The sequence below is a fragment of the Elephas maximus genome, chromosome 10, assembly GCF_024166365.1.
Source record: "Elephas maximus indicus isolate mEleMax1 chromosome 10, mEleMax1 primary haplotype, whole genome shotgun sequence".
In the NCBI taxonomy this organism is placed as follows: Eukaryota; Metazoa; Chordata; class Mammalia; order Proboscidea; family Elephantidae; genus Elephas; species Elephas maximus.
In genome coordinates this window covers 85,256,427-85,274,491 of record NC_064828.1, presented here as the reverse complement: position 1 = coordinate 85,274,491, position 18,065 = coordinate 85,256,427, and the positions used below count along the sequence as shown (strand labels likewise).

At 42.0% G+C, this 18,065-nt stretch overlaps 1 protein-coding gene across 17 annotated transcripts in view; it reads right to left on the bottom strand.

The window, feature by feature from the left end:
• The window catches only part of RGS6 (regulator of G protein signaling 6), a 673,554-nt gene that overhangs the window by 57,977 nt on the left and 597,512 nt on the right, over positions 1-18,065 (bottom strand). For all 17 annotated transcript variants that reach the window (XM_049898647.1, XM_049898644.1, XM_049898660.1 and 14 more), the window contains 2 exons: positions 12,390-12,500; positions 497-622 (listed from right to left, as the gene is read on the bottom strand). In XM_049898647.1, coding sequence (XP_049754604.1) covers positions 497-622; positions 12,390-12,500 — 237 coding nt within the window. The remainder of the gene's footprint in view (positions 1-496; positions 623-12,389; positions 12,501-18,065) is intronic.

Here is an 18,065-nt window from a genome sequence, read left to right as displayed (position 1 = left end):
CCTGCTTTATTAGCTTGTACAATTATGGTTCCAGTTATTGGATGATATTTACGCTGGCATTTTGAAATACTGAAATGAGCCCACTGACCCCTCTTTCTTGTTTTGCCTGTCAGGTATTCAGGACCCTAGACTGGGAAGCTTTGGAGGAATCTCTGAGCTGTCTCCCCACGGTTCTACAGTTTTAGTTAATGAATGGTGTCATCAGATCCAACTGCCCATTTACTTATTATCAGAGACATGTTTCTAATGAGTTGGACAAATGTCATCTGGACTTCAAGAACTGAAAATGGCTGGTGTTGGTAGGTGCTAACGTGATGATAATGAAGCTGTATGTTTTAGTTTGTTCTTCTCCATTTCAACCATAGCCAGATTAGCTGGGATTTGAATCTGAACCATAATAACTTCTTATTGAGACAGAGAAGCAGAAAGGAGAGACCAATTACACAAATTTATTCATATGCACTATGCACACAGATCACATCTTCAAGAGATTTACCTGAGGTTTTCTGAACTGAATTCAGACTCCAGGAATCGGAGAAACTGGTCCCGCCCCACCTGGTCCTTCAGTATCTCGTCAAAAGAGAAGCCCCATCTCTTTACCCTCTGCTGGCTGGGCTCTTTGCTTTGAAGGGGGAAAAAAAAAAAGGTTTTAAAATGGTCAGTACCAGGCAAAAGCATGTATCATATTCTCTTCAAAGACTCAAATATATTTTGTAGCCACGCACCAAAGGGAAATGTCTTATAGGTAAGGGGCAGAGTCTATCAACTTGTGCAGACTCCAAACGCAGACTTTTGTACACCAATAACCCAAAACGCAAACCAAACCCGTTGCTGTCGAATCAATTCCAACTCATAGTGACCTATAGGACAGAGTAGAACTGCTCCATAGGGTTTCCATGGAGTGGCTGGTGGATTTGAACTGCTGACCTTTTGATTAGCAGCCAAGCTCTTAACCACTGTGCCACCAGGCCTCCACACCAACAGTACCAACAGTAAAAAGTCTTTTTAAAGGAGGCATTTGCAAGAGGCTGGGTTGACCAGAGGCATGTTGAGTGGGGGCTGTTCATAGGAAATATCATTTATTTGACCTTCCAGAACTGTTCCCATCAGTTAAGGGCCCAACTCTTGGCTCCACCATTTCTCCGTTTTTATTACAGCCCAAGACGCTTGGTGAATTCAACCTTTTATCAAAGATGTTGCCCCCTACCTTCCCCCCTTGCCATAACCGACAGGGGAGAAACAGAGTCCTGTTTAGAGCCAAGTGACCCACAATTGATCAGAAATACATCCACTCATCCAGGTACTCAGATTAATGTGGACTCCCAAGGGACTTCTGTTCCCATGGCTCCTGCTTTCTTACCTGGTGCCTCTGTTCTTCCACACTCCATTTTCACACACACAAAAACCCTCCTTCACATGAAGCACCTGAGAGTACGGGAACCTTGACTGAAATTTGAGGGTCTTGAGAAGGGGATACACATTGCACCACCCAGCAGCACACAACTTAAAAATCACCTACTCAACATTCCTGCTTTGGAAGAGCTCTTGGTCATCTTAGTGCTAGGGGTTTTCCTGGGTTTTTTTATACAGCACCTTGGTTTCCACCATTGCACTGGCTTCTCTCTCCTCCCTGGCTTTTCATGACCCTTAGCTCTTCCCTCTCACAAACAAAATATAAATTCTTCTCAGTTTCTCATGTGGCACAGCACAACCTTCTTTCTCTGCTGTTTGAGTCTCTGTCAACACTCCTGCCCTCAGGGCCTTACTTTTTGCCCCAAGTGGCTTATTAATGTCCTCTGCCAAACAAAGGGATTCTGGTGTCAGGTGGTGAGATAGCCCATTTTATTTACTTTGCTACATTTATATTTTGAGAGAACTTCTTGCTTAGAACATAGCACTTAGTAGGTTCCCAACACATATTTGTTATATAAACTGAAACCGAAAAAGGAAGACTTTTAATTATTTTACTGGTCTTCTTCAGCCTTTGTTTTCATGGACAGGGACCACTTCTGGGCCGAAGTGTGATGTTGGCACTAATTCCAGACTCTCCTTCTTCAAAAACAGTTTCCTAACACCACTACCAGTACCTGAGTGAGTATAAATGTTCTATTGGGAGAAGAAAAAGGGCCTCGCAGCCCCTCTTCATTTTCACTTGCATCTAAATAACTTGATCCTGCTCTTAGGTGGATAGAATGTTGCCTTAGGTTAGACATTGTCTTAGTTTCCTGGGACTATCATAACAAATTACCACAAACTGTGTGCTTAAAACAACAGAAATTTATTCTTTCACAGTTCAAGGGGCCAGAAGTCTAAAATCAAGGTGTGGTAGGGTTGGTTCCTTCTGGAGGTTCTGAGGAAAGATCTGTCCTACACCTCCCGCCTAGCTTCTGATGTTGCCAACAACCTTTGGCGTTCCTTGGCTTGTAGCTATACCACTACAATCTCTGCCTCTGTCATTACATGGCATTCCTCCTATGTCTCTCTGTGTCTTCATATGGGACAAGTTGTTGGATTCAGGGTCCACCCTAATCTGTTATGACCTCATCTTAACAAATTATATCTGCAAAGATTCACTTTCTTTCCTAATAAGGTCACATTTCTAAGGTTTCAGGTGGACATGGATTTTGGGTGTACACTATTTAACTCAGTACAGGCATTAAGATTATAGTAGAACCCCAAATATAAGAGCAGAACCCAGGTAGCACCCCCTTAAGGATACAGTGCTGAATAGGTTGGGATAAACCAATAGGCCAAGTGTCTTATTTATCTAGTGCTGCTATAACAGAAATACCATAAGAGGATGGCTTTAACAAATAGAAATTTTTTCTCTCACAGTCTAGGAGGCTAGAAGTCCAAATTCAGGGTCCCAGCTCCAGGGGAAGACTTTATCTACCTGTTGGCTCTGGGGGAAGGTCCTTGTCATCAATCTTTCCCTGATCTAGGAGCTTCTCAGCACAGGGACCCTGGGTCCAAAGGACGTGCTCCGTCTCAGCTCTACTTTCTTGTTGGCAGGAAGTCCCTCTCCTCTCTGCTCACTTCTCTCTTTTATATCTCAAAAGAGATTGACTCAAGATAGAACGTAATCCTGTAGATTGTGTCCGGATCATTAACATAACTACCTCTAATCCTACCTCATTAGCATCATAGAGGTAAGATTCACAACACATAGGAAAATAATGCCAAATGACGAAATGGTGGACAATCACATAATACTGGAAATCATGGCCTAGCCAAATTGATACACATTTTAGGGGGATACAATTTAATCCATAATACCAGGTTACCACCATTTTCCCAAACTACTGCATACTTCTTTGCTGACATTCAAGAAGAAAGGAGGAACCTCAAGTTTCATCGCGGTAAATTAGGCTCGTACATTTATCTCTCCTTGTCTCCCAAAGACTGATGAAATGAACAAAGACATAGTCATTCCTCCAACCATTCATCCCACCTGTCTTTTCTGAGTGCCTACTGTATGCCAGACACAGGTCTAGGTGCTAAAATAATTTTAAGTCCTATTTGGAAAAAGAACCAGGGGGAGAACGTGATATAGAATGACTGGATGGATGGCGGTAGCCATTTTGGATTGGGTGGTCACAGAAGGGCCCTCTGAGGAAGGGACACCAATGCTGAGTGAAACTTGAATTACAAGGCCAGCCAGCCATGTGAGGATCTAGGGGAGGAGTGATCCAGGAAGAGGGAACAGACAAGAGTCTAGAGTTTAATGAAGGATAAAAAATCCATAGTGTGTAGCGGCAAATACATTTCCTATCAGCAGATGATAAAATCTGAGGTATTTCAGGAAAATATGAAGCAGATAGATTGGTCTGATGGCAAAGCTGATTTGGAGCAGCCTATGATTCTGGTGGGGCCACCTGAGAAGAAAGTACCTGGGTTTCCCCAACAGAACCCTGGGAAAATCTGAAGCTCTGTGCAGTAAGACTGGAAGTAGAGGTAGTGGGTGGGCACTGGACAGGGAGCACACTGAAGGCTCCACATGGCAGTGAGGGTATGCTAAGTAACAAGTAACCAGTTGCCACTGAGTCAGCTCTGATTCATGATGATCCCATGTGTGTCCGAGTAGAACCGTGCTCAATAGGGTTTTCTTTTCCCTTTTTTTTTTAAATAGTGCATTTTAGGTGAAAGTTTACAGAGCAAATTTGTTTCCCATTCAATAGTTTGTACATAAAGTGATTCATGGCCTTGGTTTCATTCCCCACAATGTGTCAGCACTCTCCCCTTTTCAGCCCTGGGTTCCCCATTTCCTTTTGTACTGATTTTCTTCCCCTTCCTGTCTTCTTATCTTTGATTTTGGGCAAATGTCGCCCTTTTGATCTCATATAATTGATTGCTCTAAGGAGCACGTTCCTCTCGTGTGTTATCATTTATTATATGGGCTTGTCTACTGTTTGGCTGGAAGGTGGTCTCCAGGAATGGCTTCAGTTCCAGGTCAGAAGGGTTTCTTAGGACCATAGTCTCAGGGGTTACTCCAGTTTCTGTCAGATCAATAAGTCTGGTCTTTTTTTGTGAATATGATTTTTTTGTTCTACATTTTTCCCCTGCTCTGTCCGGGGTCCTCTTTGAAATCTCAGTCATAGCAATTGGTAGCAGTAGCCGGGCACCATCTAGTTTTTCTGGTCTCAGGGTCATGTAGACTGTGGTTCATGTAGTCCATTAGTCCTTTGGACTAATTGCTCCCTTGAGTCTTTTTTTTTTTTCACTGTCCTTTGCTTCAGACTGGAAAAGACAGATATTTGTATCTTAGATGGCCGCTTGCATGCTTTCAAGACCCCAGACGCTACTCACTAAAGTAGGATGAAGAACATTGTCTTTCTGAACTATGTTGTGCCGATCGACATAGATGTCCCCCAAGTCTATGGTCCTTTGCCTTCTAGCCCAGGAACTTCATCTTGCAAGGTGTTTGGTTATGTTTAAGGTGTTTCCCTGACTGTGCCACTTGTGTGCTCTATTGTCTATATTAATATATGAGGAGGACCTACAGTGGCCAAACCTGTATCTGCCAGTGGGTGTGCTCCCTAACACCCTCCCACACCTCTTGGCATATCTATGTATCCATTTGTAAATTATTGTTTGTTAATATTATTGTTGCAGGAATGCCTATGCTATAGTAATTACCGTAGTTCCCCTTTATTCCTGTATTCCCCTCAGTATCTTCTCTTGCCTTGTTCGTATTTTGCTGACTTCTCCCATATTGTGTATTGCCTTTTTCAATAGGATCTTCAATGGCTGATTTTTTGGAAGTAGATCACCACACCTTTCTTCTGAGGTACCAGTGGGTGGATTTGAACCTCCAACCCTTTTGGTTAAGAGTCAGGTGTGTTAACTGTACCACCCAGGGACTCCCTGCTAAGTAATGGCGAGATGTTTTCTGGCCACTGCTAATATGAGCAATAAGACTAGAGATTAGTGCCTCTGCTCACCTTGGGGTGGTATAGCAAATAGAGAGGAAAAATGCAGCTCAGAAAGCAATGAGACTTCTAAAGACACTAGCTTTTCCCCTACTTCTCACTGGAACCTGCAGCTATAACTGGGTTCCCCTGAGGCCCATCAGCAGAAGGGAAAAGAGCGGACATGCTGGGAAGCACTGCGGGGTGGAAACTGAAAAACTGCAGAGTCCATCAGGGCCTGAAGCACAGAGCAGAGCACCTGGCTGCAGGATGCCATGCTAGGGGAAGGTGGGGGCTCTGCCACTTTAGGATCCCCGTTGCCACCTGTCTCACTCTGATAGAGACCAAGCCTTTTAGTCTGTTCTTCTCCACATGCCCAGGGTCCAGAGAGGACCCCAGCCACTTTACCTGTGCATGACCATTCATACACTCAGGTGAAGCCCCTTCAGCCATTTGAACCGCTCAGAGACAAGTCTGAAAGGGGGGACTCAAATAGTGAACCATACCAGTAATTCTCAAACTGTGGTGTCCTTCAGGATCACCTAGAATGCTTGCTAAAAAATACAGATGCCCAGAACCACCCAAAGGGCACCCATATTTTTAATGAACACCCCAGGTGTCCTCTGTGCACCATGGGTTGAGAACCACTGACCTACATAATTGCTGAGGGAGCCCTTACTGGCTGCTGATATAGTCCATCTAGGCCAGGGCTGAACAACAGAATCAGCTGGGGAGACTTAAAAAATACCAATGCCTCACTCCTAGAAATTCTGACTAGATTTGCTTAAGGTAGGGACTAGACATTGGTATTTTTTACAAGCTCCCCAGTGTTTGTAACGTAAGGTTAGGGTTGGAAGTCAAGACCTTCATTTGTTGAAAAGAGCAGCCCCCCAAATTGCTGGATATATGACAAGAGTGATCAGCTGCAAACAGTGATTAGAGCAGTGAAACAATGAGCAGCAACAATGACCCTCTGATCATTGATCTTCCGATCAATGACTCCCACTGAAAGAAACTAAGTGGAAGAAAGAGAGGTGAAGTATGAAGAAAGAACCCGTTTCATATCCTTCGGGTGATTCAGGAGGATAAACATCAAGAGAACACAGCAGGCTGCTAAGATAAAGAACAGTCCAAGAAATATTAAAAATTCTTGAAAATAAAAAGCATGATGGTCAGCCACCCCTCCCACTTCTCAAGAGGAAAAAAACCCATTGAAGTATAAAATCACAGAATGGACGCCACTGAAAACCAAACTGGTGACGCTGAAGAGCAATTCAAGAAATTCTATCCTTTGAATGCGGAATAAAAAAAAAGAGAGAGAGAGCGAAAAAGAGAGATAGAAATTATGGCAGAGAAAAGAGAGATATGGCTGCTTCACCCAAGAGTCCCAGAACCCCTCAAAAAGATTTCCTTAAAAGAGAGGATAGAAAGGGAAAAAAAGAGTAGCAGTAATTTAAAAAGTCCAGTCCCTGAGTTAAAGCAAGACTTAAGTTCAAGTTCTTGTATCAGATTAGAAGGAACTACCTAGTGCATGTCAGAAATACTAGAAAGAAGACACCCATCTACATACTATTTATTTTTTCAATGTTGACAGAGAAAAATAAATTACAAAATGTTGGTCTAGAATCTATCAAAAGTTAACATTGCTCTGAGGAAGAATGGTATTTGAGGAGATAAAGAGAAACTTCTGTTTTTTATTTTTCTACACTTCACTATTAATTGTCGGAATAAATGACATTTTTAATTAAAACATTTAAAGGAAATCTAACTAGAATAGAAACCACAGTAACAAAAGCTAACACACGACATTATTAATAAAGCAAAAGGAAAACGACAATATACGATCCAAGTCAATGTTCTCAATATCCAAAGGAAAACACTCTACTAGAAAAATCGACGTACAACAAACCCACAGGCAAGTCACAAAAGGAAAATGAGTAATAATCATATCAACAGCTTCTCAAGCACATTAACAATGAAATGAAAAGTAAAATGAGGGTTCTTTTAAACCTGTCAGGTTTGCAAAGATGAAAAAGATTGCTAATACCTGGATTGGTGAGGCTATGAAGAAATGGGCACTCTTATGCTACAAAACCTGTTGAGTTGGTTCCAACTCATAATGACCCTGCAGGATAGAGTAGAACTACCTCATAGGGTTTCCAAGGCTGTAAATCTTTACCAAAGCAGACTGCCACATCTTTCTCCCGCAGAGCGGCTGGTGAGTTGCAACCACCGACCTTTTGGTTAGCAGCCAAATGCTTAGCCATTGTATCACTGGAACTTCTTTTTAAGCTATGGGTAGGAAAAAATTTTCTTGTAGTTTTTCCTTTGCCATATGAACTAAAATTAAAATAGGCATACAAATTCAGCAATTCCTGTCCTGGAAATTTACCCTAAAGAATAATTGGACTTGTGTATAAGAATATTCTTTACGTCATTGTTTATGATAGCAAAAAAAAAAAAAAAAAGACATAAATGTTTACTACCAGAGGGTTGGTAGTAATAAATTACACTGTACAATGGGACACTGTGAAATGGTGAGATTAGTAGTAGTATCCTCAAAACTAGCTTTAGGGGCGATAATGTCAACCAAGATCAGCCTTGGGAGGTCAGACATACCTCCACTCTTCAACCTTTTTACCAGTTCTGACACTAGCTGTCCCTCCCATGGCCTGTCTAATTTCTCTTCTGGGTTTGATAATTCATTGCAATGGCCACACAGAACTCACAGACATACTTACAGTTAAGTGGTCTATTAAGGAAGAAACAGGCTACAACTTGGGGTCAGATCAACAGGTTGCAACTCAGAAACAGGATCAGAAAGTGTCATGGATTAATTCCCCCCAAAATATGTGTCAATTTGCCTAGCCCGTGATTCCCAGTATTGTGTGACTGTCTACCATTCAGTCATCTGATATGATTTTCCTATGTGTTGTGAATCCTACCTCTATGATGTTAATGAGGTAGGATTAGTGGCAGTTATGTTAATGAGGCAGGACTCAAACTATAAGATTAGTTTGTATCTTAAATTAATCTCTTTTGAGATGTAAAAGAAGCAAAAAGAGAGATGGGGACCTCATACCAACAAGAAAGAAGCACCGGGAGAATAGCGTGTCATTGGGAACTGGGATCCCTGCACTGAGAAGCTCCTCCACTGGGGAAGACTGATAACAAGGACCTTCCCCGAGAGCTAACAGAGAAAGAAAGGCTTCCCCTGGAACTGGCACCCTGAATTCAGGCTTCTAGCCTCCTAGACTGTGAGAGAATAAATTTCTGTTTGTTAAAGTCATCCACTTGTGGTATTTCCGTTACAGTAGCACTAGATGACTAAGACAGGAAGCATGCAGGCAAAGTCTCCCGTCTTTAGTGCAGAACTGCTCTCTCAGCTCCTCTTGGCCATGCAGGCCTCCTCTCAGCCCCCTTAGGACAGGCTCTTCTCAGCCCCCTAAGGACAGGCTCTTCCCAGCCCCCTAAGGACAGGTTCCTTTCTCTTGGCCCCACCACCTGTCACCGCCAGCTCTGCCATTTGGCCCCTGCCAGGCCTGTGGAGGCCTTCAGTGCTATAGCCCTTACAGCTCTTTTAGGAGGTTCTTTGCCTCTTCTCTGTCTTTGCTGGTTCTTCCCTCTTACTTCTGCCTGCTGTTTCTCTTCCTGCTTCTTTCTGCCTGGAAGACCTCTGTGGGGTTGGCTGCAGGGATACACAATTCCTTGTCAATTTCAATTTCCCAGCAAGGGCCACAAACTGACCAGTCCCCTCTAGGTAGACCACAGACACTTCATTTGCATAGTTTATTGACCAATCCCTGTAGGATACATACCAATCACAGGGCAGGCTGCAGCCCAGGACCAGACAAAAAGTGTCAAACAGCAAGTTGTTTACAGCCTACACAGGAAATGTCAGTCAACCTGGACAAAAGTAACAAACCCTCTGGGACAGAAAACTAGAGCAAAGGTAACACCTCCAGGTTTAGGGGAAAAATCCCTCAAGCTGTTTTTCCAAAGAACCAAGGCAAAAGCCCACATGACCAAAAACCAAACCGGTTGTTGTCGAGTCGATTCTGTCGCATAGAGACCCTATAGGACAGAGTAGAACTGCCCCATATGGTTTCCAGGTAGTGTCTGGTGGATTCGAACTGCCGAACTTTTGGTTAGCAGACGTAGCTTTTAACCACTATGCTACCAAGGTTTCCAAAGCCCACATACAAGAACTTATTTCACCACAGATACCACATAGCTATTAAAAAAGGATAAGATGGATCTATGTGCGTTTACATGGAATGATTATGGACATAAAGTTAATTTAAAAAGACCATGGATCAGTGTGTATATAATAAATACATCCATGCAAAAGAATATCATATTGTATATGCATAAGAATCTGAAGGGATAGACACTAAGTTAGAAGTTCCCAAACTTCATGAGTTCATGGCCCTCTGTGTCTCATAAGTTTTTCACTGTGATCCTGAGCCATAAGAAATACCTAAAGCTTTGTTTATTCAACAGTCAGATCCGAACAACTTACTTATATTTATGTCTGACAACTTAGTAGCTGTTTGAGGTACACATTCATTGAAATAAAAATAATACAGTATTATTCTTAAACAACCGCAATTATGAATGGGATGTGTGCCTATTGGGCACTGCACATCTTCACCAACTATGGAATCAGATTGGACCCCGACACCCTCAATTACTGTTTGTGCATAGTACTTGCTTTTTGTCACAGCAACTGACCCAAAAACACGGATTTGAAAAATGTGGTATCAATGAAAGGGATGCAACGTGATCTCGCACTGACACTGTGAACCACCCCAAGTTAGCAGTTTATGTAGGATCTGACATATGGCAATCTTCACTGTGTGTCCTTCAAACATTTAAAATAGACTGTTACAACCCTATGAGTTCCCTATGGTGACCAGGGTGCCCTGGCGCAGTTTGAGAACAATAGCATTAAACTGTAGACAGAGGTTCTTCATGTACAATGAGATTGGGGTGGAGGAAGAGAGAATTTCTTCTTTATGTACTCTTTTAAAAAATTTTTTATTACGCTTTAAGTGAAAGTTTACAAATCAAGTCAGTCTCTCATAAAAACCTTATATACACCTTGCTATATACTCCTAGTTGCTCTCCCCCTAATGAGACAGCACAGTCCTTCTTTCCACCCTATATTTCCGTGTCCATTTAGCCAGCTTCTGTCCCCCTCAGCCTTCACATCCCCCCTCCAGAAGGAGCTGCCCACATAGTCTCATGTGTCTTCTTAATCCAAGAAGCTCACTCCTTGCCAGTATCATTTTCTGTCTTATAGTCCAGTCCAATCCCTGTCTGAAGAGTTGGCTTTGGGAATGGCTCCTGTCTTGAGCTAACAGAAGGTCTGGGGACCATGACCTCCAGGGTCCTTCTAGTCTCAGTCAGACCATTAAGTCTGGTCTTTTTACGAGAATTTGAGGTCTGGATCCCACTGCTTTCCTGATCCTTCAGGGATTCTCTGTTGTGTTCCCTGTCATGGCAGTCATCGGTTGTAGCCAGGCACCATCTAGTTCTTCTGGTCTCAGGTTGATGTAGTCTCTGATTTATGTCACCCATTCTTACTCTTGGGCTCATACTTACCTTGTGTCTTTGGTGTTCTTCACTCCCCTTTGTTCCACGTGGGTCGAGACCAACTGATGCATCTTAGATGGCCGCTTGCTAGCGTTTAAGACCCGACGACAGTCTCCAAAATGGGATGTAGAACGTGTCCTTAATAGATTTTATTATGCCAATTGATCTAGATGTCCTTTGAAACCATGGTCCCTAAACCCCCGGCCCTGCTATGATGGCCTTCAAAATGTTAGGTTTATTCAGGAAACTTCTTTGCTTTTGGTTTAGTCCAGTTGTGCTGACCTCTCCTGTATTGTGTGATGTCCTTCCCTTCACCTAAATTAGTTCTTGTGTACTTCTGAATAGTTTGAACTTTTTAGACTAAAAGTATATATATATATATTTTTTTTTTATAAGTCTTTTCCAATTCAGGAAAAGAAGCCAAAAAAAGAGCAAGAGCTAGAGTGAGAGAGAGAAAGAAAAGAAAAAGTCCTCTAGCCAAGGAGCAGAGAATATAAAGCCCCACTACACCAGATTTGTCTGTGTGTTTCCTTCTGTACTTCTGAAAATGTTCCAAGTCCCTCTGGGCTTTAGTTCTGCAGTTATTAAGTAAACACGCCAGCTTCCCTCACAGGGAAGGAGCTACTAGATGGAATTACTACCCCCAGTAACTCCAGAAGAGTAGAGTAATGAAAGTCATGGCTTTGGAGCCCTCTGTTTGGGTTCCAATACAAACTTTGTGACCTTGGGAAATTTCATTAACTCCTCTGGGCCTCGGTTTCCTCATTTGTGACATGGTAAGAGTAAAAATGTTTACCTGTCATGGGGATTCAACGTAAGGCACTTACTGTGTGGTGCAGTCGTTATTGCTGCCTAGTATGAAAAAATACATTGGGTCAACAGATTCTTCCCTCCAGCAATCAGAACCAGGAAACGGTGAGCAACTGTCCCAGTTATCAGGATGTCCAAAGGGTCAAGAGAGGTCAGAGGGAAGCCACAAAGGAACCATGAACAAACCAAAGTTATAAGGAGGTAGAGGCCATAAGTAAGCAGAAGTCAGCTGAAAAGTTACTTCTGTTCTATCAATAAAAACCAAAACAAATTAATCCAGTTACCATCGAGTCACTTCTGATTCATGGCGACTCCATGTGTGCCTGAGAAGAACTGTGCTCCACAGGGTTTCCAGTAGCTGATTTTTTTTGGAAGTACATTGACAGGCTTTTCTTCCGAGGTGCCTCTGGGTGGACTCAAGCCTCCAACCTTTCAGTTAGCAGCTGAGTGCTTAACTGTTCACACCACCCAGAATCTCCTCTAGCAAAAAAATTCAAATTACGATAATCTCTTGATCATATGCCTTTTTTTTCTATATCTCTCCTGTTCTCAAACCTTAAAATGTTTTTTTACCTCATCTCCATGTCCCATAAAGTGATGTCATCACTGATCCAGGGATTGGAAGGCTCAGCTGGTGTTATCAAAGGGTCGTATTCCACATACTGTTCCGTGTAAGCAATAAGGCTACAAAAGGGAAACAGAGCAAAGGATGTCACCAATTTCCCACAGAAGCCTCAAACATTTTAACAGGAGCATTAGAATAGCTTTCATATAATTCTGAATTAAAGGGGAAAAATTACCTCCACTCCCAGTTCTGGCAAATCAAACTGTTTTTTATTTGTGCTTGTTCTCCTCATTGTGAACATATTGTTTTTGCACTGTTGCAGTCATGGTATACATCTGCATTTTCTATCTTTTTCCCCACTCTACCTGAACTTTGGTGCACCTCTGTGTCTCTGGTTATGCTACCCTTACTGATAAAAAAAACTAGTTGCCATCCGGTAGGTTCTGACTCAGGAGGAGCCTGTGTGTGCCAGAGTAGAACTGTGTCTCATAGGGTTTTCAATGGCTGACTTTTTGGAGGTAGATCACCAGGCCTTTCTTCCAAAGTGCCTCTAAGTGGACTTGAACTGCCAACCTTTCAGTTAGCAGCTAAGCGCATAACCATCTGCAACATCCAGGGACTCCAACGTTACTGATACACTGGTCCAAACCTGCCCTACATTGCCTTCCCGTATAGGTCGCAGATCTCCTGGCATCTGGGACACTACAATGGGGAGTTAAACCAGTCTGCCAGGCTGCCAGACCAGCATTCTCAACTGGTGGGCTTTCTTATTACAAAGTTGTCACCTTTACACCTTGACAGATCACAAGGGGTTAACATATGATAAGTAGTTTTCCAAAAAGCAACTTAGTTTTTCTAGTTTTAATTTAAATGTCCACAAAATCTACTTTAAACTAATTTTTCTTTTTATCAAAATACATGTAAACCAAAAACCAAACCCACTGCCATTGAGTCGATTCTGACTCATAGCGACCCTATACATGTAAAAACCAAACAGTACTAGGAGATTATACGTACAAAAAAGCACAAAAAGCAAAAACAATGGTCTTTCCCTCCTATCCCTTCTCACAAAGCTAACATTTTTCTAACCTTTTAACCATTTCTTCTAGCATTTACCCTTATACTTCTAAATTATATGGTTTTATAGCTGTTCTTTATTTATCAATCGTAGGCAAGGATATAACTTTCTACCCACCAGTTCCCAACTCCCCTGCCACACACATACTTCCTCCCATGATCCTTCAAATAGAGTTATATGACAATTTTTCTTAAATCAATACTTATTATAAACTAGATAAAAAATAGTTCACTGCTGAACTAAGTAGGGTACTAATTTTTCCAACTGTCCTAATAGGTCTGTTAAACATCTAGCAATAATGTTTCCACATCTTGAATATAACAGATAATCTATCAGTTCTGTCCCCTGGCTTCCCAGAAGCGTTCTCCTCCAAAGTCTTTAGTGCTTTTGCTGCAGTCAGGACTGCTTGCTCTCTAGGCTTGATATAAAGCCATCATCCTGAGACTCCCTTCACTCCTGTGTTGGAAACCTTTGTTTCCTGGATTTTATGTCTGTCTCTCGGTTTTACTCCCTGGTTGTGTTGAAGCACATTCTTCAGTAGTTTCCTAAGAAAAGGTGCCTGAGAACGTGCAGGTCTGAAAAGGTTTTCATTTTATATTCACACTTGACTGATGGTACTAGAGAACTTTAGATTAAAAATCATTTTCCTTCAGAATTTTGGAGGCATTGCTCCTTTTAGCATCCAGTGTTACTGTTGAGAAGTCTTGATCCATTTTGATTCTTGCTCTTTTGTTCAGTTTCCTTTCTTTCTGGAAACTTAGAATCTTCTCTTTATTGCTGTCAAGCTCTGAAATTTCACCACGGGACTTTCTGGTTGTTTTTGTTTGCTGTGATGGGCACAATTTGCAGCATACAACAACAATCTATTTCGCAGAAATCTTAGGTCTTTGCTAACTTTATCCCCTTTACTTCCTGTTCTCTCTTTCTATATATAATCCTTTGTAATGAATGTGAGACATCCTGAAGTGATAATCTAATTTCCCTTCCCACTTATCATCTCCTTGTCTTTTTGTCTGACCATCTTCTAAACTTTCTATTTTTTTTTTTTTTATTTGGGTTTTTAATTCTTAAATTTCCAAAGTTCACTCTTACAGTTTGGTTGTTCCTTTTTCACGTATCTTGTTCTTGTTCGATGAATGAACTCTCTTCTCATATCTCTGAGAATAGTAGTTGTATGTGTCATTTTAAGTCTTCTATTTCTAGACTTGCTTTTGGTTCCCCCACACTGCTTTTTCCCATTTGTTTTGGTCATGATCCTGCATTTGGGAGCTTTCCTTGGGTGTCTGGAAAATCTTTGGATATCCACTTGTGTTTAAGAGCAAGATACTAAAACCTGCTTAGGCGCTCAGTGTGCGTGGGGGCAACCTTGTCCTGATAAAAGGCTTCATCACTGGAGCACGAGGCAGCTCACCGGCCTTTGCACTGGAACCCCAAACAATGGATCTGGAGTCTTTTTCTGAGAACATCTATTTTTTCTAGAGTAGGACTCAGCAAACTTTTTCCTTAAGGGCCCGATAGGAAATATTTTAGGCTTTGCAGGCCAGATGATGCATGTTGCAAGTACTTGGCTCTGCCAACGTAGTACAAAAGTAGCCATAGATAAGATGTACACAGACAAGTGGGACTGTGTTCCAATAAAACTTTATTTGCAAAAACAGAGAGCAGAGTGGATTTGGTCCATGGGTTGTAGTTTTCCAGTCTCTTGGCTGCGGGCTTATATGCTTGGCTCCTAGAGGCCTGAGGGCAGAGCAGGGAGAGGGAAACAAAGGCTCACACTTCAATATGTAGACCTTTCATTAATTCTCTTGTGTTCAGCCAGGTCTTCATAATATCTTATATGCATCTGTTCAGTTTATGTGGCTCAATTTCTGTGATGGTGGTGGGTGTGGAGACAGTCTCCTAGCTGAAGACCTGGGCAGGAGATCTAGAGATCCAAAGCTCCAGATACTGACTCACCCATTCCTCTAGTGTTAGTCACGTGCCTTACTTACTCTTAGCTTCCATGGTCCCTGGTGCCTTCAAGAGCCAAGGCTGGATTTTCTCGGGCAAACTCGCTCACTCTGTTATAATAATTTCACCCCCAACACTGAGGTTACAATATTCTTCACTCTGCTAGGTAGTTATCACTTCCCATCTACTTTCATTTTTTATTAAATTTAAAAATATTTCAGGCATATTAATAAAAATTACTAAAAAAATACTAATAAGATATTTAATAAAAATGATAAAAACACCACCTTTGTACTTACCACTAATTTAACAAATAAAACATTACAAAGAGAAACAGAGGGCTGTGGTTATGTTCTCCAAGTCTGCAGACTTTGTCTAAAAAATTTATTAAAATCGTTAACACTGTCACCTCCTCTCTTGCTCATTTTGACTTTGTGAGTTCATACCATTTTTATTTTCTTGCTGATACCTTGTTTTCGGGGAGGGAGAAAAGATAAATACCCACAATATCCTCTGGAGTGAATTTATTATAATTTATTTAATCATTCCTTTTCATTGGGCATATAGGCTATTTCTATTTTTTTAGTATACATAACGCTGCAGTAGAACACCATTTTTCACAAAGGTTTTCCTATCTTTCTTGTTATTTATGTAGAATTGACATTCGTAAGTGAAATTATTGGGATAAGTGAAATCATTAGGCCAGGACATATGAGTATTTTTTTTTCTTTAACTTTTATTGAGCTTCAAGTAAACGTTTACAAATCAAGTCAGTCTGTCACATATAAGTTTATATACACCTTACTTCATACTCCCAATTGCTCTCCCCTTAATGAGTCAGCCCTTCCAGTCTCTCCTTTCGTGACAATTTTGCCAGCTTCCAATTCTCTCTATCCTCCCATCCCCCCTCCAGACAGGAGATGCCAACACAGTCTCAAGTGTCCACCTGATACAAATAGCTCACTCCTCATCAGCATCTCTCTCCTACCCACTGTCCAGTCCCTTTCATGTCTGATGAGTTGTCTTTGGGAATGGTTCCTGTCCTGGGCCAACAGAAGGTTTGGGGACCATGACCGCAGGGATTCTTCTAGTCTCAGTCAGACCATTAAGTCTGGTCTTTTTAGGAGAATTTGGGGTCTGCATCCCACTGTTCTCCTGCTCCATCGGGGGTTCTCTGTTGTGCTCCCTGTCAGGGCAGTCATCGGTTGTGGCTGGGCACCATCTAGTTCTTCTGGTCTCAGGATGATATAAGTCTCCGGTTCATGTGGCCCTTTCTGTCTCTTGGGCTCATAGTTATCGTGTGACCTTGGTGTTCTTCATTCTCCTTTGATCCAGGTGGGTTGAGACCAATTGATGCTTCATGGATGGCCGCTTGTTAGCATTTAAGACCCCAGATGCCACATTTCAAAGTGGGATGCAGAATGTTTCGTATGAGTATTTTTATGGATATTGATCCATAATGAAAATTTTTTTCTTAAGCATGGCCAGTTAGAGTGTCACCAATTTCCTCAGCAATGGCAAAGTCAGAACCACAATTGCTACTACCAGTTATAAAGGGCAAGCGTTAATTAGCTTAATGCTGACAATGTGAAGAAATTAATCAGTGGCTCCATTTCATTGTAACTCAAAGTGTGGTCCATGGATTAGCAGTATCACTATTACCTGAGAGACTGTTAGAAAAACAGAACCTCAGGCCTTACCCAAACCTACTAATCCAGTACTGCATTTTAATAAGATCCCAGGTAATTCATATGCACGTTAAAGTTTAAGCACCACCACATCTTATTTCTCAAAAGGTTGGCGATTGGAACCCCTGTTGAGAATCTGCGTTTTCACCCCAGATATACTGAATCAGATTCTATAGTTTGACAAGATCCCCAGGCGATTCATATAGTAAAATTTGAGACCCACTGCTCTATTAGTGGTTCCCAGAATCAGTCCCTAACCTGCAGCATTACCATCACCTGGGGACTTGTTAGAAATGCGAATTCTCAGCTGGGGTTCCAACCTGAAGGAACAGGTTTGAAGCCCTTGGTTTAAACCCACAACCCACAACCCTTTCTCTGCAGGGGAAAGAACTGGTGATCTGCTCCTGTAAAGATTATAGCCTAGAAAATCCTATGGGGCAATTCTATTCTGTCACATGGGGTCACCATGAGTTGAAACTCAACTCGAGGGCACCCAACAACAGCAACAACAACAACAACAATTATTCCTACTTTAGAAATACAATACAATTGTGCTCAGAGCCTCTAAATGGGAGGGAAACTGGGAACTGAATGAGCTAAGGGGGTGAACAGGAGAGTATGTCTGCGCCCCTCTCTTTGGTATATGCAGTTTCTAAATTATGATACACAAATGGGGAGGGTGCGGGGAGTGGTGGCGGCGGCGGGGGAGGGGGGGCTGGGGCGGGGATCCAATTTGAAAAGAAAATAAAAAGCCACCCAGCATGCAGAGGGGAAAGAATAAAGTTTGGTTCCTATTGTAATTAATCTAAGTTGTTTTCAGCATGGAGAAGGTGGAGGCAAGAGAAAATATAAAGGCCTCCTTAATTGCAGGTCGCCCAAAGAAAATACATTTAATAGAGCAGCTTCAGATGTGTGAAGGAGCATGGAGGTGGACCCCCCCAAAAAGAAGAGTGTGTCCCAGGCCAGGT